Raw genomic sequence first — 22,384 nt, 5'->3', positions numbered from 1 at the left:
TCTTTTACCATGGATTTTTTGACACAATTGTCCCTTGGGGGGCTGCCCCAAGGGGTCTGAGTGGTTCCCCACCTTTGCACCCCAAAATAACAATGTTGCACTTCTTTTCACCTGTTATTCAGAGGCGAATCTTTTTCGCCTATTGCATTGCATTTACTTTCCGCGTAGGTGAAAACCGTCTGGAATTGAATTTGGAGATAAGTTCCGACCACGCGAAAAGTTTCGATCTGCGATAATTTTTTGCAGAAAATGGCTTTCCGCTTCTAATTGAATACGCACCTTAGTCTCCTTATGCAGGGTAGTGTCTAGCCAATCCATTTGGAAGGCAAGAAATAATTTAGCCTGGAATAAAGAAATCGATGGGGGATCTGCATTGGTCCACATCTGTAATATGCACTTACGGGCCACCGCTGATATAACCAATAATATCTTATCACTTTCCCCTACACCTGAGACAGTTGATGGCATAATACCCAATATCATCTTCAGGGTCCATAGGAGGTCCACAGGGTTGATCTTGGGGTATAGGTTGGGAACCAAATTCGGGCACCACGTAGTTAAAGCTTTCAGCTCCCAGGATGCACTGGGTCCACTCTCCCTATAACCTAAGGATATTGAATTAGAACCTCTATACACTCCTGCCTATACCTTCTAATATCCTGCCTATAAACCTCTAAGGATGACGCTATTTTGCGTACGCAGTCATATAGTAAATAAAGACTCCAGACCTTTTACCTGTGGTTCCAAAGCACAAAGTGATATTTCAAGTAAAAGTACAGTCAGTTACACGCTATGAACTAAGTACAATTTAGCTCAAAGAATTATACAGACCCAAATACAGTTATACATACGCAGTGCTTCTGGACTAGATGTAGGCTTCAGCAAGAAACCCCCGTCTATCAGCATTCAGCAAGAAGACTCAGACTGGGGTCACAACACACACGCTTATACTCTCACAGAAACAGACAACACAATAGAGAGGCTTGTCGCTGATGCCATTGGTTCCCAGGAGGATGCATCTGTTGCAGAGCATTTAACAGGTTGATTCAAATAGACACAGTCCAGCCTCTAACAACTGGTTGTCTCTGGTTTCCTGTTCATGCACATCCTAACAGTTGGTCATATAATGTACATTTCGTTGCTTTAAGTCTCTGCGGTCCATAAGTTGAGAATGCATGTTGCGATCTTCACACTGACGATATCAAAATGCTGTTGAAAGAGTGCAGACCAGTACAATATCAAACATGACTTATCATGTATTAAACCTTAGCTACCAAATAACCTTTATTTCTCCGCAATTATAATAAATGAACAAACTTGAATCTTTTACTTTAAAGCTTATGAGACCTTTTATGTGAATATGTACTGTGTAAGTATTTGGGGTTTGATATAAAGACGCTAGTTAACTTGGGGCAGATGCGTGCGCATGAAGCTAACAAACAGCGTTTTCATACAGGATCTTATGCATTCGCTAATATGCGACTAGTTAACAGCGCAATTGTGCGTATTAATGTGTGTATGAGAAATGGTGAAGGATGCAATCGCATGATGCTAATAGTAATATCGCCATATGTACTTAAGGCTGAGTTTACCTAAAATGGCGCTTTGGTGGCCATTTGTAAAATGGCGTCTTGCGATCTCATTTTCTAAAATGGCGTCTTGCGGCCAGTCCCAAGATGGCGTCTTTACAATCTAATTTTAAGCTGATCTTGTCTCAGCCAATATCCAGCTTCGACAGTCCACCCTTTGATAGCGAACAACATGCTATCACAATCTTAATTTAAAAAATTAATTTAGGCTTTCATTTATATATTATTTAGTGTTGTTATGGGATGGCACAAGGTGTTTCTTAATCCATCAATACTGTGTCTCTGAGTGGGGACATAAAACTACTATTATACGCACACCGCGGATCTTGGAAGATCATGTGAAAGGTGTGGGGATACACCAGTCCTATAAAGGCAGTCTTGAAGGGGAATTTGAGACTTTACATTATCTGAGGTGTTTTAAAAATAACATTTCAATAATACATTCTATGCAGGTCTAAATATAATACATTAAATTATGGTATTTCCTAGTTCAGGGTTGTAATGCAGTTCTATATTTACCTCGGTATTCATATTGTCATTACTGACCACCATCATAATTTCGTTCTTTCATTTTACTTTATTTTTACATTTTCCACACTTCAACACAATAGGAACACACGGACACATATGCCAATTATTATGATGACAATCAGCATAAGGATCAAGAATTTGCCTATGCTGGCGATTACTTCCTGGACCCATTCCCCTAGACCTGAGAACCATTTCACTGGGTTCAGCCATGAAACCCATCCTTCTATCTTCTCCCCTACTTCAGCCACTGAAGCATTATGGTTCTTACGAAACTCCCATTTTAGCTGCAGAATTTCATCCATCTTTCGGTCTATCACCTCCTTGGGGTCGCTGGTATCACTGGTGACATAGGTGCAACATTTTACTCCAAATTGGATGGCCAAAGTTACGCAGTACCCTCCAGTAATAGCAGTTAAATAATTTAACACTAGCCTGTGTTGCACCAATTCTTTCTTGTACGCTTGCAATTCTCTCCCTGTCTACCTGAATGTGTCATCATACATCTCGGTGATATTATCTATCAATTTAGCAAGTTCCTGAATATATCTAAAATTTTATGTACCCCGAGCAATCCTGGTGGGATCCAGTGCGACTAAAACTTGGAAGCCAGTTGTCTCACTAATTAACTGAGTGGCTTTATGCACGTCACCAGGTATCATATTTCGTTTGTGTTCATATTGCGTGTGAAGGTATGGTGATGGTGTGTTTTTATGGATACCAATCATTTCAACATGTGTGTGGGTCATAACTTCTGGGACTACCCTTCCCAGGTAACACAAACCTTCGGAACTCGGGGAGAGCCACTTATACGCCTTTCTTCCACATATAAAATACATATTATCGGGGAGAACATAAGGGATGGTATGCATCATTATCATTGAACACATTGCCCTTGCAAACAATCCTATCTCCGGCTCTTCCATCTGGTTTATGCAAGTTTCTGGTTGTATTATTTTAGCACAATAACCATCTGGTACCTTACCAATAATTTCTTTGGTGGAACTCAATGTATACCGGTACCTAAAATGTTTCCCACTAGATTTAATTGAACGTAACAGATCATGATTTACGGAATCATTATCAGCTCTCTGTGAAAAGGTCATCGTCTACTTATTCCCTGTCATTTCCCAACTTCCGGATATATTGGGGTTGGTTATGTTTAAACACAAAAGTGATCTATCTACTTAGAATTGATAGAGTTTGAAATGAGGTGGTTTGGATGAGAGGAATTTTCCATCCAATGTTTTCCCTTTTTGCAATTCTAAAATTTCCGTGATATTCAGTGGAAATGGCACCAATCCTACTTTATGCTGTGCCTGTGGCACATGTGAACACACCCAGCAATCAATATTTTGCCTACCATGCTATGATAATCCACCCCAGTACGGGTTATATTTAGGCTGGCACCGTTGAATACATTTCTCATCAACTAGGGACCCACAAAGCTCACAAATACAGGAATCGTCAGACGATAAACTTCCACACGGTCCCCGAGTATCCGGAATAACAGCTCTCTTAACAATAACAGTACTAAGATTGGTCAGACACTCCCCTGATTGGCATAGCACTCCTCCTGATTCCACTCCATCAGCACTGCCATCAGCTCCCATCTCCTCAATCGGTCCTCCATCACAGAAATCAGATATCCCAGAACCAACCAGAATGGTGAACACTCTAAAAGAGAATATGAAAATGAACACAGCAGGCCCGTCCATTGCCACAACAAGACCTTCAAATTTCTTTTAGTTCAGGTATCTCACTACGACCTTTTCAATCCTCCCGGAACAAGTTCGCGATCGACAGGTCCACGCTATCAGCCTTGTCTCGGACTTGTTTCTCCACCAGTTGATTGACCTTTCTTCAGTGAGTGGAATGGATCCAGGTATCTCTCTCAGCCACCTTCAAAGATGTAGTACTTGTCAGCAGCACCTGGTACGGACCTTCCCACCGATCAGTCAAACAACCTGAACGCAAGAAATTTCTGGTCATTACATATTCTCCTGGTTCAACATCATGACAGTTAGTTTCAGGCATATCATGGGACAACAATTTAAGTTTCTGCTTTTGCTGTTTTAATTGCTTACTCATTGATATAAGATACCATACAGTTACCTCGTTGTTACCTTTCAAGTCTTCCTGTGGACTTGTAATCAAATGAGGTTGTCTACCGAACAGTATTTCAAATGGGGACAGATTTAGAGGGGGTCTAGGAGTGGTCCTTATGCTATGCAGGACCAACGGTAACGCTTCTGGCCATCCTAGTCAAATCTCTGCCATGATTTTACTTAACTTATTTTTAATAGTCCCGTTCATCCTCTCTACCTTGGCACTAGCTTGCGGTCGGTAGGGGGTGTGAAGTCGGCTATTAATACCCATCAGCTTACACATATTTTGGAAAACATCACCTGTGAAATAAGTACCCCTGTCACTCTCGATGATTTTAGGGATACTGTATCTGCATACAAATTCCCGAACTTTTTTCTTGGCAGTAAACGCAGCAGTATTAGTGGCCGCTGGGTAGGCCTCAACCCAATTAGAAAATACGTCAGTGCACACCAATACATACTTGAGATTCCTGCAGGGTGGTAATTGGATGAAATCAATTTGTATCACCTGGAAAGGTCCATCAGTCGGTGGAATGTGAGACGGTTCGGTAGGGATCGCTTTCCCTATGTTCTTCCTCAAGCAGGTCAGACAGGACATTGCTCTCTTTTCTGCTTGTGAAGAAAAACCTGGTGCACACCAGTATGCTCTTACCAATTTGCACATACCTTGCTTTCCCAGATGAGTCAGACCATGTGCTGCCTCAGCCAGGCTGGGGTAACACGCCTTGGGGGCTACTGGTTTACCTTGTCCGTCCCTCCAGATCCCAGAGGACTCTTGCCCACATCCCTTAGACTTCCAGATGGACCTTTCCTAGATTGAACACAAATTTTGCATCTCAATTAATTTCAGCATATCAATTGTTTGGAAAGACATAATTTGTTCAGTTGGAGAAAACATTTTTAACCCTGCTGCCCATTTTGCGGCTACATCAGCTCTGTTGTTGCCCAGTGACACCGGATCATCCTCACATGTATGGGCTTTACAATTGATTACTGCCACCGCTTTGGGCAGTTGGATTGCTTCTAAAAGATGTTTTATGTGTCGGGAATGTGTAACTGGTGTGCCTGCTGCTGTCATAAAATTTCTCAGACGCCATAGAGCCCAGAAATTGTGCACCACCCCGAACGGGTATCTCGAGTCAGTGTAAATGTTAGCAGACTTGCCTGCTGCCAGTTCACTCGCTCTAGTTAGTGCTACTAACTCTGTCACCTGGGCTGAGTGAGGAGGACCAAGAAGTTTAGCTTCTATGATGTCTGTGTCATTTACAACAGCATAACCTGTACATAATTCACCTGTGTCTGTTTGTCTATGACAACTCCCATCCGTGTAAAAAGTTACATCTACATTCTCTAAAGGTGTGTCATGTATGTCAGGTCTAGCAGGAAAGGTCTGATTCAGATATTTCATACAATCGTGTGTATCATTATGTCCGCTGAACTCACCTCCCGCCAGCAACTCGTCTCCTTCCACCCTTTGTACATCATGTTGTACATATGGTAAATACGTTGCTGGGTTCAGCGTGCTGCAACGTTTAACAGTGATGTTTCCAGGTGCGATTAGAGCTAGTTCCCATTTGGTAAACCTAGCTGAAGAGACGTGTCTGGTTTGAGCTGAGTTCAGCAGAGCAGATACAGCGTGGGGAGTATAGACAATCATATCATGGCCCAATACTACGTCCTCACTTTTACTCACCAATAGAGCGGTAGCTGCTACACTTCTCAAACAGGTGGGGAGTGATCTTGCCACAGTGTCCAATTGGGCACTGTAGTATGCTACGGGCCTACTGGCATCACCATATTTTTGTGTGAGGACACCTGCAGCACAACCATCGGCTTCCATACAATACAAATCAAAAGGTTTTTCATAATCAGGTATTCCCAATGCAGGTGCTTTTGACAGACTATCCTTAAGATTAAGGAAAGCCTGCTCTGATTCCTCTGTGTGTATGACACGATCGGGCTTTGAGGAAGAGACTAAGGACCTCATTCAGAGTCGGTCGTTGCGGCCGCACGGTCGTACGCCACCAATGTTCACTAAATTGCGCATGCGTAAAGTTCACAATACGCGTGCGCAAACTAGCTGCTACGATCAGAAATTTCTCTCTCCTTGAACACAGCCAGGTCGGTAGTTTGAGTGACAGAATGAGGTGTTTGTGGGTGGTAACAGGGGAAGGTGCTTGAAAACGGGGGAGTGGAGATCCAAACGCAGGCGTGCCTAATTATGCGAATGGCATTTTATGGGAGTGCATAATTAACAAAGTAGTGTCATGGCACACGTGACATGGGTGGTTTGTACACTGACCTGATCGTAGTGCTTAAGAGAGGGTATGGTCAACCTTAAGCTCTACGACCAGTTCCGATGGTTACCGATGGTCTCGATAAATCCTTATATGGCCGGAGATGACGTGTAGTGCGTACGAGAAGGGGGCGTATTTTTTGTCTTACGGCCGCATCCTCCCCTTGGTCGGCCAGCTAACGATCCGATCTTAAGGACGTAACTTGCGAGTGCATCATTTGCATATCCGGCCCCTTTTCCCTTACGACCGTGCGGCCGCAACGACCGAATCTGAATGAGGTCCTAAGTCCTGCAAACGCAAGGCCAAAATAGGAAGACCTGGGATCCACATTCTACAGTATCCACACATTCCCAAGAAGGTACGAATTTGCTGTTGATTCTGCGGCAGTGTCATGTTCTGTATGGCCTGGATTCTATCTGTTGTAAGATGTCGTAATCCCTGGGTTAGGCAGTGTCCCAAATATTTGACTCTGGATTGGCACGGCTGTAGTTTGTCCTTAGCAACCTTGTGTCCTGTATGCGTGAGATGAAGCAACAAAAGTTTAGTATCATTCAAACATGACATAAACAAATCAGAACATAGCAATAACTCGTCCACATATTGAATTAGAACAGATCCATTGGCAGGTTGAAAAGATTGTAAACAGTTGTGCAAGGCCTGGGAGAAGATACTGGGGCTGTCTGAAACCTTGGGGCAACCGTGTCCATGTATATTGTACACCTCTGTATGTAAATGCGAATAAATACTGACAGGTTGGAGAGGCACAGAGAAGAAAGCAGAACAGAGGTAAATGACAGTGAAATGGGTTGCATTTGGAGGGATCTGCATAAGAATGACAGCTGGATTTGGCACTACGGGGAATTGGCTCTCTACTACTTTATTAACACCTCTAAGGTCTTGTACCAGCCTATAACCCCTCCCACCACTCTTTTTCACCGGGAAGATGGGACTGTTGGCTACACTAGCTGTACGAACTAAAATTCCCTGTTGCAATAATCGCTCAATTATTGGGAAAACCCCTAATTCTACCTCCTGTTTTAGTGGGTACTGGGGAATTTTTGGAGCTTGCCTACCGCCTTTTAAATTTACCATTACGGGGCTTACGTTTGCCATTAATCCAGTGTCCTGTCAATCCTTAGTCCAAAGGGAATCTGGAATTTGGGACAACATTTGATCTACCTGAGATGGATTTTCATTTAAACTGGTAGAGTGATACATTATCCTTTGGGGAGTGTCCAACATATCCCGCACCTCGTGCGCAACTCTTTCTGGGATATGTAGAAATACACTATCAGGGGTGCAATATATGACACATCCCATCTTACATAACAAATCTCTACCCAGCAGGTTTGTAGGAGCCGCAGCAGCCAGAAGGAAAGAATGCCTGGTATGCAACGGCCCAATAGTAACCTCTGTGGACTTTGTTAAAGGATAATGTTGCACTTTACCTGTTACACCCATTGTTGGTACTGTCTCATCGGTCAGCTGTAAATTAACGGGAGATTTTATCACTGACCTGGTCGCCCCTGTGTCTACAAGAAAAGGATATTCAGTACCAGCTACATCAACCATCATGACCGGTTCTTCCCTAGTACTTTCCGTTAACCTGCCTATCTGTAGACTACAGGTATGACCTGACCCCTAGCGTTGGCTACCATTCTCCAATAAAGCATTAAAGGCCACAATTGGAGCTGGTGCTTGCTGGATATTTGCTGGCCTCTGTGCATATCCCTTATGGGGATATGCAGGTTTTCCCTGATTTGGGGGTCCTACCCTTTTTACTCTGCAGTTTCGAATTAAATGTCCTTGCTGGTTACAATTAAAACATGTTCGTGGATCGGATGAAGACACGGGTTGTTGTGAGGTTTGAGCAGGGGGAGAAGGTGATGGATATGGGTAGGGATATGGAGGATAAGGGTATTGTGGGGGTATGAAGTTTGTGAGTAGTATGGGACCTGTGGATGTGTAGGATTAGTAGAATAGAACTGTGTTTGCTGTTGTGTGGGATTAGTGAGGGCATATAACTGTTCAGGTGTAAGTGTGTGTGTAGTTGCAAGTGTGTCTGCTGGCTGTGATGTTACCGTCATTCCTTCCAGAGCCTGGATACTGACAGCCATTAGTTTTTCGCTCTGGGTCTCTCTCTTCTTTGAGATGTTCTTATCATGTTCTATGGCAGATTCTATGAGGGTATCTATTGTGACTCCCCTCCAGCCAGGTTGTGAGGTCTGAACCCGAGTCTTTAAGTTTTCTTTAAGACTGTCCATGAGTACCGTGACTATCATTCCCCTATGGTGAGTGCTATCTTTAATATCTTCTATTCCAGTGTACTGGGTGATAGCCTGCAGAGCCCGGTCGCAATAATCTTCTGCAGATTCACTCTCCTTTTGCTTTATAGTGAAAATTTTGTTCCAGTTAACTACCGGAAAATATATACCCAATTGAGTTACAATGCTCGAAATGTTACCTTGGTTTACTTGGTCTGTTAACGGAACGTCACCATCCAATACACAATCCGTGATAAATTTTGTCACGTCGGTATTGCGTGGTAGACAGGCCCTTAACACACCATCCAATCTTTATTAGTTGGCTCATGAGAACTACCCAAATTCCTCAAAAATCTTTGACATTTGGCTAGTTCCTTTTTGGGATCGGGGAAATAATTTATGATGGAATTCAGTTCTGCTGTTGTCCAAGGACAATGCATTACCACTTCCCTCGTGGGCACTATACCGTTCGCATCTGCATTTCCATTCGGAACAGTTATTGTCCGAATGGGATGCAGACCGGTAGCGCTGCTACATTTGACCTTGTTACGTGGCTGGGGGTTTAATCTGCTGCTGCAACGTATGGTATTAACGACTTCCTCTACGGGTGCAGAGGGGGCTAGCACTTCCCTTACTGTTACCGATGGAGATGGCGGCACCACTTGTGAGTGTTGTGGTGCAGCATCTATCATCTGCACAGCATGGGAAATGGCAGACATTACAATAGGCTCATCATCCACATCATGAACATTTTCTTTATGGTTGCTTAAGAGAGGGTACAAATTGCTTGTTACATTTTTATGGGTATTTTTGATAACTGTACTTGCACCTCCATCCACATAAGGTGGAGGTGGTGCGCGTGAACTGCTGGCAATACTTTCCACAAATGCTATCTTGCTGCACGTGCGCGCCATTTTGCGGCTCGCCCGCATTGCAATTTAGCGTCGCGGATGTATTCTCTGGCAATGCGCTCGCAACGCTAGTTTGCGTCGCTTGCACATTTTTAAGCCACGCATCCCCTTCATGCTGCCACAACTTTAAACATTCATAATATTTGACATTTTTCTCTCGGGAGCGCATCAGACTGATGTGATCCAGGACATTATCTAATACATCTTTATCAAAACTACCAATTCTGGGAAACGGTCTAACACTCTTCATCGTCATTTTAAACCATACATCACAATACCTTATTGCATACGTACCGTACTTAGTATGCATAATACGACGGGCCGATCCAAGCGGCGCTTCCATTAGCAGCACATCATTGTCTAACATATCTATTGTTTGCATGGCTCCCATTCTGAGACAACTCCTACGTTTTTCAATAAAGATTTAAACTGGTGAAAGATAGTCAAGATACTTTCACTTAACTGTGGACGATTTAAACGGCAGCGCCCACACACCTGTGAAGATTGAAGAATGCTACTCCACACACCCGGATAAGATTTAAGAAGGCAACTTCCACACCTATGGAAGTTTAATTCGGCTACTTCCACGCACCTCTCTACAACAAAGACAACATGTACACCTGCTACTCTGTATCGAACGGTAAGCTGCTTACCGAGCGTCTAGCACTTAGCCCTTAAAGGTCATATGGTACCTCTAACTTTAGGGAACAAGTTACCCCTACCAACAAATACTCAGTGTTACACACTTTTTTCCTGCGCAGAAAAATACACGTTAACCCAGATATTGACAACAATTGAAAAGAATGCAAACCTCAACGGCTTTGTTTAAACACGTGGCAGCACAACCGGAAGTACGTATACGCTATTGTGCGACCAGTCGCATACACAATAATGCGACTACCACACAACCGTATGACAACCTTTAGCTGCGTATACAAAAGTGCGTCTTGACTGTGTGCAAAACTGCGACTCAGCCGCGTGCTCAATACTGGAGCACCCCTTTAAACATAAGGTTCTATCAACAAAGGAAAACAATCTTTTTCCTCTCTTGTCCCTGGATTCTAGTCAGCGTCCCTGGCTCACACGAAAACGGGTAGCGATTTCTCAGCACCGAGCGGTTGCAGGTAAACCCTGCATGTGGCCACTCCACCCTTTGGTGAGATATCGATAACCGTATGTATCGTGTGAGTAGATAAGTGACTTCACTGTGAGCCCCCAACTAAGGATATTGAATTAGAACCTCTATACACTCCTGCCTATACCTTCTAATATCCTGCCTATAAACCTCTAAGGATGACGCTATTTTGTGTATGCAGTCATATAGTAAATAAAGACTCCAGACCTTTTACCTGTGGTTCCAAAGCACAAAGTGATATTTCAAGTAAAAGTACAGTCAGTTACACGCTATGCTCTAAGTACAATTTAGCGCAAAGAATTATACAGACCCAAGTACAGTTATACATACGCAGCCTTCTGGACCAGATGTAGGCTTCAGCAAGAAACCCCCGTCTATCAGCATTCAGCAAGAAGACTCTGATTGGGGTCACAACACACAAGTTTACACTCTCACAGAAACAGACAACACAATAGAGAGGCTTGTCGCTGATGCCATTGGTTCCCAGGAGGATGCATCTGTTGCAGAGCATTTAACAGGTTGATTCAAATAGACACAGTCCAGCCTCTAACAACTGGTTGTCTGGTTTCCTGTTCATGCACATCCTAACAGTTGGTCATATAATGTACATTTCGTTGCTTTAAGTCTCTGCGGTCCATAAGTTGAGAATGCATGTTGCGATCTTCACACTGACGATATCAAAATGCTGTTGAAAGAGTGCAGATCAGTATAATATCAAACATGACTTACTTATCATGTATTAAACCTTAGCTACCAAATAACCTTTATTTCTCAGCAATTATAATAAATGAACAAACTTGAATCTTATACTTTAAAGCTTATGAGACCTTTTATGTGAATATGTACTGTGTAAGTATTTGGGGTTTGATATAAAGACGCTAGTTAACTTGGGGCAGATGCGTGCGAATGAAGCTAATAAACAGCGTTTTCATACAGGATCTTATGCATTCGCTAATATGCGACTAGTTAACAGCGCAATTGTGCGTATTAATGTGTGTTTGAGAAATGGTGAAAGATGCAATCGCATGATGCTAATAGTAATATCGCCATATGTACTTAAGGGTGAGTTTACCAAAAATGGCGCTTTGGTGGCCATTTGCAAAATGGCGTCTTGCGATCTCATTTTCTAAAATGGCGTCTTGCGGCCAGTCACAAGATGGCGTCTTTACGATCTAATTTTAAGCTGATCTTGTCTCAGCCAATTATCCAGCTTCGACAAATCCCACCCCGAAGCCAGAAGCACCTCAGTTTTAAGTTGGTGCCGGCCGGAGTCGGGTCACCGTTATCGTAGGGGGGCTGATTAGCAACCCCTAAGCTTTATTTTATTTTATGAGTTGAAGGTTTATTATTTACTTTTAGACTCTTCAGAGCGGCAGCCTCGGATTGTCCATAGGATGTCCAAGCTACCGCTCCATCACCCCGCCGGCGCCGAGACGCCAGTACAGATCTGGGGATCTCGGCGGGACCCCAGAGTCTGTGCTAGCGGTACTCTGCGGGCACTCAGGACTGCTGCCGGATCGACGGGAAGCCTCCGGTCTCTGGGGACAAACCGGAGGTGCTTGTAGTGGTGACTGACCCTCCCATACCCCGCATGTCCATGGTGGCGGGCCCCCCCATACCCCGCGTGTCCACTAGACCACCAGGGACTTCAAGTTCGGCAGCGGGAGCCGGCGTCCCAAGGGTAAATAGCCGGCCAGGGCTGGCAGCCTTCCCTGTTACAGTGGCTCCTCCCCTCTGCTCAGCGTGCCTTTCAGTGCTATAGTCTGGCGTCCCTGAGCTGCTTCCTTTGAGGAAGGCAGAGGTGGGCTCCAAGATAGGCCTTAAAATGGATACCCTATATTGGGGAGGATCCTGTTTGGTACTGACCTTGACAAGATTGTAGCAACGTTGGCAGTATAACTAACGGCGAAAATTCCGTCTTTAGCTACTCCCACTACAAGGCCTTGGACTAAATCTGTTAAATCTTTTTGTCTGCAGGGACAGCCAAAAGGCCAGTCTTTTCCTAAACTGTCGGCCTCTGCCTGGGCCGCCGTGCCCGGTGGCAAGCAGACCTAGACATCCAGACGCCCTGCTTCTAAACCTGGTGATACACATTCAGCCTGATGGGATAGGCCTTCATCTGGGGGATCCCAGAGTGAGATACCGACTTTTTCAGTTCGCCCAGTGCTGGTGTCAAGTAACCACGAATGCTTGGGTAAGAGTTGAAGTCTCACGGGGACGCCCTCTCTTTGCTCAGACGGCCTCCCCACGTGTTTTGCTACACAGGCCCTTCTTCAGACACGAACAAGGCCTTACAAATCCAGAAAGTTATTCAGTCCTTGCGGTAAGCAGGGGTAATTATGCCAGCCCCACTATCTCAGCGAGGGATTGGTTATTCTACTTCTTTCTGGTGCAGAGGCCGAATGGTCCTCATTGGCCTATACTCTATCTGAAATCCCTGAACCAATTCCTACAAGGTGCCTAGGTTCAGGAGGGAACCTCTACACTCCATCATCCAAGCTATGGAACCTGCCGACTTTATGGCATCGCTGGATATTCAGGACACGTACCTATAGAGCCCTCTCATCAGCGTTGGCTCAGGTTTACTGTGCCACAGCAACGCTTCCAATTTTTCAAACCCCACTGGGGTTTACCAGATTTATGGCTTTTATGATGGTCCGCCTGTTCAGGGTATCCGACTGCTCCTGTTTCTGGACGGCCTCTTCTTCTTTGCAGGATCACCAGGGTTCTTTAAAGCCATTTCCAGTTAACCATTGCTTTCAATCACAAGCACGAATGGTTAATCAACTGGGAAAAAGTCCTACCTAAATCCCTCACAGGGTATGATTGATCTGGGGGCCCTGCTGGATTCTCAGAATCAGAGAATCCTTCTGAGGATGCCTCCACAGTAACCAAGTGTCATTACATTTAATAATGTGGGTTCTGGAATGGGACGGGTGGAATATGCTCAGTTCCATTCCAGGCCTTTGCAAAAAGTGATCCTCTCCGATGGAATGAGTTTCTACGTCGGATCACTGTTCAGACGATGATGCTCTCTCCAGAGGTGCGTCTGTCTCTTTCTGGGTGGCTATTAAGTGGTTTTTAAGTTCCATATTCCTCAGGAACTTATTGTACCGACCTTTTAGACTCCAGTCCTCTCGGCTGGGGTGTCCTCATTGACTGTGGTCCGGCCTCTCCGGATTTGTGTGGTCCGTTCTAGTTCCTTCAGGAAATCGGACTCCTTATTTGTGGTCTATGGATTTCACAGGAAAGGATGGCCGGCCAATAAACAGACATTGGCTAGATGGCTTCGTATGTCTATCTCAGGGGCCTACACATAGGAAGGCCTTTCTGTTGATGCTTGTTATCTCTTTCTTCGAAGTCCATAGGGTCCACAGGGCACCCGCCCTGACGCACCTGGCTTCATAAGGGCTGTGTTACTGGTCACCTGTTTCCCAGTCTCCTTCTTAGTGAATATGGTTCTTTAGTGTTCCAGTCTTCTCTCTCGCTTTCTTTCCTCCTCCGGCCTTTGGCTACTTACAAACTGAGGTGCCTCTGGCTTCAGGGCGGGCTTATAGGGAGAGTGGACCCAGTGCATCCTGGGAGCTGAAAGCTTTAACTGCGTGGTGCCCGGCTTTGGTTCCCAACCTATACCCCAAGGTCAACCCTGTGGACCCTATGGACTTCGAAGAAAGAGAGATAACAAAGGGTAAGTTCTTACCATATCTCTCATTATCGCCCACTCCGCGGATAACGGAAGATAATTAACAAGATACGTAGATGCAAATGTATTGATCGATGACCAAGATCTACGTATAAGGGGGCAATCCCACGTACAATGTATAAAGGTTGGATCAGAAGCCCCACACTTAGGACTAACGCTAGTATCTGACAATCCCAACAGGAACCTGCAGTGGGGATAAATATATCCATTGTGATAAATGTTATAGAACATTTCTCTATACATGCTGGATGAGAGCACTGATTGAGGATATATAGGAGGGGGGGCTATTTATCAAGCTTTGGTTTTTGTTTTTATTGGTTTTTCAGAAAATTATTATATGTAGAAACTGCAGTTTCTGCATAATTTTATGAATTGTTGTCATGAACTAATAGCACAATGCTGGAGATTTCACAGAAATTCACTGGCAAAGTTCTAATTAGCGCTGCAGATCGCAGTCCCCTTTATTACCAACTGGGACTACAATCTGGCCCCTACGTCCCAAACTCCAAAGCGAAGCATGTGCAGTGTCAGCTTTCCCCGGAGAAGTCAAAATGTTGGTAATATAACTCGCAGGGAGAGAAGTTACCGCATCTGCCTTCCCTAAGAGTTTCCCTTAGTACACAGCGGAGATATGTTCATTAAAAATTAAAATATCAGCTGCAGCACGGATCTTTAAGAATCGAGGCAGTTCTGTGATTATTATTACAGAGGTCCCTTAATACTAATACATTTTAACAATATATATGAATGTAATCTCCCCTCCTTAGTCAGTCAGGGCGGTCTGGGGGGTGTTGTCTTTGGGCTGAGGCAAGACAAATTTAGCCTCAGGTGCTCTTCATGGAAGCACCTGCTACTGTCATGAATGAAGCTAACTCTGTTACTGCGAGGAAAGGGTGGGCAGGGAGGGGAGACGCTGCAAAATCCCTATTGGCTGCAATGGGATGTAGTGGGTATGCCGGCGGACGGGATTGCGGGCCGTCGATATATTGACGCCGGAATACCGCCGCCATCCCGTAAGGGGATCAGGATACCGGCGTTGGCATCTCGACCGTCTGAATCCCGAATTATGGATCTGGGTAAGTATGTGCAGTTAGCCTGGGGAAGGGGGGATTAGGTTTAGGGACCCTGGGGGGGAAATTAGGGTTATGGGGGTGGGGGAGTTTAGGCACCCCCCAGGAGGGGTTAGGTTTAGGGTGCGGGAACGGGGTGTTAGGGTTAGGCACCACTAAGGGAGGGTTAGGGTAGGGTAGGGGTTCTCAACCACGGTCCTCAAGGCACACTAACAGTCCAGGTTTTAGGGATAGCCATGCTTGAGCACAAGTGACTTAATTAGTGCCTCAGTTATTTTGATTTAACCATCTGTGCACAATCATGGATATCACTAAAACCAGGACTGTTAGTGTGTCTTGAGGACCGAGGTTGGGAATCACTGGGGTTGGGAGAGGATGAGGGTTAGGTTACTTACAACCGCCGTCGGGATTTGAACCGGCGGTTAGTCAGCCACCGGTATTTCATACCCAACCCGGCTGCAATGCGCATGGCCAGATCTTATTGGCACGAGTGGGTCCTTCGTGATTCGTCGTCTATAGCACATTCTGGCAATGTCAACAGTGACCATTTCCCACAAGGTTTGGTAAATACTTTAGAACAATTTAAACCGATTACAGAAGTAGCATAACTGAGTACATGCCATTTCAGTAAAGTTTTTGGCTGTAATTGGGAATCTTTTTCCATTATACTTTCACCTGAACCTATGGCAGCAAGCGTGGCAATAGAGTGAATTTGTGAAACGACCGGGTGACAGTGGTACATAACCTGCATTGTGATCGGAGCATGGACTCAAATTCAGCATTTTGTCTGGTTAAAGTCTTTGGCTAATTTAAACCTAATGAACATAAAGCTATGAGTAATATCTGGCAAGGTTACCAGAAGAAAGCAAATCTATGCAAGTGTGAACACTGATAGTTCTCTTAATGCTTCCTGATTACAAAGATCATAGCAGCTTAGGTGGAGATGAGAAAACGGGAGTTATTGTCTCCTAGTGTATCTTATGCAGCCTACGTTTCTCACCTCATTACCAACACACTTTAAAAAAGTAGATCCGTAAGCAGAGATCAGGTTGCAACTTGGGAAGCCAATCCCGGGATCGGTGGGATCCCGGGATTTTGGCCTAAAAATGGCTGGGATTGAGGACCTCATTCAGAGTTGGTCGTTGCGGCCGCACGGTCGTAAGGTAAAAGGGGCCGGATATGCAAATGAAGCGCTCGCAAGTTGCGTCGTTAAGATGGGATCGTTAGCTGGATGAGCGAGGGGAGGATGCGGCCGTCATCTCCGGGCATATAAGGATTAATCGAGACCATCGGGAACCATCGGAGCTGGTCGTAGACCTTAAGGTTGACCATACCCTCTCTTAAGCACTACGATCAAGTCAGTGTAAAAACCTCCCATGTCACATGTGCCATGACACTATTTAGTTAATTATGCACTCATAAAACGCCGTTTGCATAGTCAGGCACGCCTGCGTTCGGATCTCCACTCCCCCGTTCACAAGCACCTTCCCCTGTTACCACCCACAAACGCCTCATCCTGTCACTCAAACTACCGACCTGGCCAAGTTGAAGGAGAGAGCAATTTCTGATCGTAATAGCTAGCTTGCGCACGCGCATTGCGAATTTTATGCAGTTTAGCGAACATCGGTGGCGTGCGACCGTGCGGCCGCAACGACCGACTCTGAATGAGGTCCTGAATCACGGGACTGGAAGCCTCCAATCCCGATCCCAACATTGGCCATAAATGTTTTTTTTTGTTTAAATGCCAGGCAGCACTGAGCACCTCCAGCAGAGTGCTCTGACGCTGCCCGGCTCCCCCTTCCTCTGGCTGTGCTCACTGCGCAGCGTGACGTGAGGACAGAGGTCATGCTGCGCAGCCCTGCGCCAGCAGGAGCGCCCACCCTCCCACCCCTCTACATGCTGTAGTTTCCCTGTCGCCCACCACCCAGTAAGTCACAGTGGGGGCTGGCCGGAGGACATTTTTTTTTTTTTTTTTAAAACAAGGCCAATCCCGGGATTGAAAAAGCTGCCCGGGATTGGCCACCCTAGTCGCAACGATTGGTTGGGGACGATGATACTAGGTGAAGAATTGCCTGTTTTGAAATGTTCTCTCCTCGCAGTTTACAACAGTGTGCGTGGTATGGGGCACTTGGTATGGCCCAGGACTCTGTAGTTCTAGAGAAGACTTTCTTTTGATGCACATTGATGAGGACCCAATTTATATTATATTGTGAATATACTATAATATATTGTGAACATTGTTGTAAAAAGAAAAGTGGCAACATTCTCTTATCTGCATGTAATGAATTTTTTGATTTAAACAATGGACCTCAGGGTAGGGCTGTGTAACCTGTCTTTGGGGCTTACCAATATGACATATCTGACACACAGGACAATTGTGACAGTAATGCTACAAAGCAATGGATGTGCATCAAAATAACCCTGAAAGTGTGTTATGGTGCATGCACAGTCAGATAAAAAGGACGATATAAACGATAACTATGTCGTTTATAGTTTGATCGTTTATATTGTCCTTTTTTTTTTTAACCCCTCCAACGACCAAACGATGGTCGATATCGACCATCGTCCGTGCTTGCAGGCCACCCTGGTCGATATCGAAGAGGTTAGCCTGTTTGCTATAGGGACCCGCGATCGTATATTCGATATGGAACATGCAGGACGATCAGACAACTATATCTGATTGTTGTCTGATCATCCCGCGTGTACGGGTCATTATTTTTCACTGGTATGTTCACAGGGTTGTTAGTAATTAGGTACATATAACATAATAGTACATTTCCAGCATGCATAGATAATGTGCTTCATATAAGTCTGTACCACTGTACTACCACCTTGTACCCCTACATGTAGCCGCTTTTTCTCAGGTCTGTCTCCGTGGCTGGACTCATCACAGACCAGCTACAGTCAGGTGCATAAATATTGGGACATTGACAGAATTTTCATATTTTGGCCTCTATTCACCACCACAATGGCTTTGAAATGAAACAAACAAGATGTGCTTTAACTGCAGACTTTCAGATTTAAGGGTAATTACATCCAAATCAGGTGAACGGTGTAGGAATTACAACGGTTTCTATATGTGCCTCCCACTTTTTAAGGGGCCAAAAGTAATGGGACAAACTAAACAATCCTAAATCTAACTTTCACTTTGTAATACTTTGTTGCAAATCCTTTGAAGGCAATTACAGCCTGAAGTCTGGAACGCATAGACATCACCAGACGCTGGGTTTCATCCCTGGTGATGCTCTGCCAGGCCTCTACTGCAAATGTCTTCAGTTCCTGCTTGTTCTTGGGGCATTTTCCCTTCAGTTTTGTCTTCATCAAGTGAAATGCATGCTCAATCGGATTCAGGTCAGGGGATTGACTTGGCCATTGCATAATATTCCACTTTTTAGGCTTAAAAAAACTCTTTGGTTGCTTTTGCAGTATGCTTCGGGTCATTGTCCATCTGCACTGTGAAGCACCGTCCAATGAGTTCTGAAGCATTTGACTGAATATGAGCATATAAAATTGCCCGAAACACTTCAGAATTCATTCTGCTGCTTTTGTCAGTAGTCACATCATCAATAAATACAAGGGAACCAGTTCCATTGGCAGCCATACATGCCCACGCCATGACACTACCACCACCATGCTTCACTGATGAGGTGGGATGTTTTGGATCATGAGCAGTTCCTTTCCTTCTCCATACTCTTCTCTTCCCATCACTCTGGTACAAGTTGATCTTTGTCTCATCTGTCCATAGGATGTTGTTCCAGAACTGTAATGGCTTTTTTAGATGTTGTTTGGCAAACTCTAATCTGGTCTTCCTGTTTTTGTGGCTCACCAATGGTTTACATCTTGTGGTGATCCCTCTATATTCACTCTTGTGAAGTCTTCTCTTGATTGTTGACTTTGACACATATACACCTACCTCCTGGAGAGTGTTCTTGATTTGGCCAACTGTTGTGAAGGGGGTTTTCTTCACCAGGGAAATAATTCTTCTGTCATCCACCACAGTTGTTTTCCATGGTCTTCCGGGTCTTTTGGTGTTGCTGAGCTCTTCGGTGCGTTCTTTCTTTTTAAGAATGTTTCAAACAGGTGATTTGGTCATACCTAATGTTTTTGCTATCTCTCTGATGGGTTTGTTTTGATTTTTCAGCCAAATGATGCTTGCTTCACTGATAGTGACAGCTCTTTGGATCTCATATTGAGAGTCGACAGCAACTGATTCCAAATGCAAATGTCATACCTAGAATCAACTCCAGACCTTTTACCTGCTTAATTGATAATGAAATAACGAGGGAATAGCCCACACCTGTCCATGAAATAGCTTTTGAGTTGATGGTCCCATTACTTTTGGCCCCTTAAAAAGTGGGAGGCACATATAGAAACCGTTGTAATTCCTACACCGTTCACCTGATTTGGATGTAATTACCCTCAAATTAAATCTGAAAGTCTGCAGTTAAAGCACATCTTGTTTGTTTCATTTCAAAGCCATTATGGTGGTGAATAGAGGCCAAAATATGAAAATTCTGTCAATGTCCCAATATTTATGCACCTGACTGTATGTGAATATGTTGCAGCTGCCGGGAGATATATTGAGACGCCCACCTGCAGCTTTTCAGATCCAAGCATTGCGTAAACAGACGCAGCATCAGTCGCAGATCAGTCAATTGTTGCAGTCCTGAGTGAGTCTGTGGAAATTGAGCCATAGGAGCCATATTCCCTGCATAGGGGATCCCAGTTGCAGGATGTGACGTGACACTCCTGCATTAGTTGCTGCCAGTACCCGTTACCTCCACCAAACACTCCCTGACCGTCAGTCACACTTCAAGTAAAAATGAGCTGCGCTCCTCTCCGTAGACAAGGGAATAGCGTACAACTTTAAGGGGTCTATTTATTAAGCAGTGTTAGGAGACAGAGTGAAAAGTGATAAGGTGCCAGCCAATCTTCTCCTAACTGCCATCTAACAGGCTGTATTTGAAAAACGACAGTTGGGAGCTGATTGGCTGGTACCTTATCACTTTTCACTCTGTCTCCTAACACTGCTTAGTAAATAGACCCCTAAGTCAGGCCCAATGTACTTTAAAAAGAGTTCAGAAAAGAAACCCATTAAATGAACGAGGTCACTATAATAATAAGTTTGCAGTGTCTTGTGCTCTGTGTTGTTGTGTTACATACAGTACACAGATCTAACCAGGCTGGCTGACTCAATACATTAAATTGCAAGCAGAATTACAGTACATTATGTAACGGGTCTTCATCTCTGTTCCTCAACACCCCCAACAGGTCATGTTTTCAAGATTTTGTTTTAATTATGCACAGATGAGTTCATCTATTTGGCTTGTTTAGTAAATATCCCACCCATTTCCACAGACAGACAGAAATCATGAAAACATGACCTGTTGGCGGTAGTTGACAACCCATGCGCTTCGTACATTTAAGGGCATCTTACTGACCAGTTTAGATTTAAAGACCATCAGCTATAGCCCTATAGTCCCCAGACCTGAATACAGTCATGGGCAACAACACATGAACGGTATCCTACTGGTTATCGTGTCCAGACACTGAATTACTGACTTCTACCACCACTTTGGTGGAACGTCCAATGGGAGTGGTGTCAGGCTTGATCCACTGATTAGTACCATTATTAAGCTCTGAATTTATTTGTATATTCTATGAGGCAATGAGTATTGTTCTCTTTATGCTGCAATTTATCAAAAACATCTCGCAGAAGCAGCTGAGCCATACTCAGCTGCCTCTAGCATAATGGACTGGAACAGTAAAGGACAACTTTGTAGATGGATAGATAGATAGAAAGTGGAAGGTGAATATAGCCTGAGGTTGCATTTTAAAACTGTTTTATTATTTGGACAGTTGACGTTAATTGAGACTTCTAACGTTAATTAGAGAAGATTAACATAATGCGTGTGTTCCTTTTATAGGGAAATGCCCTTCATTGGTTGGCTTGTGCATTATATGTAGCCTGCAGACAAACCGTGCCAACTGTGGGCAGAGGGACAGTGGAAGGAAATTATGTTTCGCTCACCAGGATTCTGACCTCTTCGGAACTAAGGTAATCTAGAACCACCATTCAAAAAATGTTTCCCTGCAGTTATGCATTAAAGTGCAACCTAAAGACCTTTTCATACATGGTTCATAAATATAAGAGCACTGTTCACTTTTACTTACCTACTTCAGCTTTGTGAAGTGTGATCGGGTATTCATCCTCTCCAGCATTACTTAACAAAGATATATTCTACAGCTTGTAACAGATGATCGAAAAGCTCAAATACATAACTCTCTACTGCAATTATGACAGATAAAAGGGGCATAGCTGTGCCACAGTAGGGACAATGGGAGACGTAGTTACACCACTGGGTGTGTGGCTAGGCATCTGAAGTGGTAGACTACCCAATCATTGGCTTATGGCTCAGTGCACACAGCACCCATTCATCACTGCTCTGCTATGCATTGCATTTGGTTGTAATGCAACTATCAAGCCCACCTACCACTTCACGGTGAACCTCATCAGTTGGGTCCCTAACATCCCTAATACTGACACATTGTATACATTTATCTAAGACTTACCTGTAATAGTGCCCATTACATGTGTGTACTGCAATGCAAGGACCAATACTAATTAAAATCACCTGGGGCAGGTAGGAGGCTATGTCAGTATTAGGGATGTTAGGGACCCACCTGATGAGGTCACCGTGAAGTGGTAGGTGGGCAAACATCTTTGGCCAAACATGTACTAAGAACCTCTATAGAACACCATGTTAATTGATAGTTTA

General features: G+C 44.4%; 1 protein-coding gene across 2 annotated transcripts in view; it reads left to right on the top strand.

Moving 5' to 3' along the window:
- Nucleotides 1-22,384, top strand: part of RBL2 (RB transcriptional corepressor like 2) — a 104,880-nt gene that overhangs the window by 3,202 nt on the left and 79,294 nt on the right. For both annotated transcript variants that reach the window (XM_088471860.1, XM_088471859.1), the window contains exon 2: nucleotides 21,533-21,663. In XM_088471860.1, coding sequence (XP_088327986.1) covers nucleotides 21,533-21,663 — 131 coding nt within the window. The remainder of the gene's footprint in view (nucleotides 1-21,532; nucleotides 21,664-22,384) is intronic.

Source organism: Taudactylus pleione, unplaced genomic scaffold, assembly GCF_031769625.1.
Source record: "Taudactylus pleione unplaced genomic scaffold, aTauple2 ptg000117l, whole genome shotgun sequence".
Taxonomy (NCBI): domain Eukaryota; kingdom Metazoa; phylum Chordata; class Amphibia; order Anura; family Myobatrachidae; genus Taudactylus; species Taudactylus pleione.
This window is presented reverse-complemented; position numbering and strand designations above follow the sequence as displayed.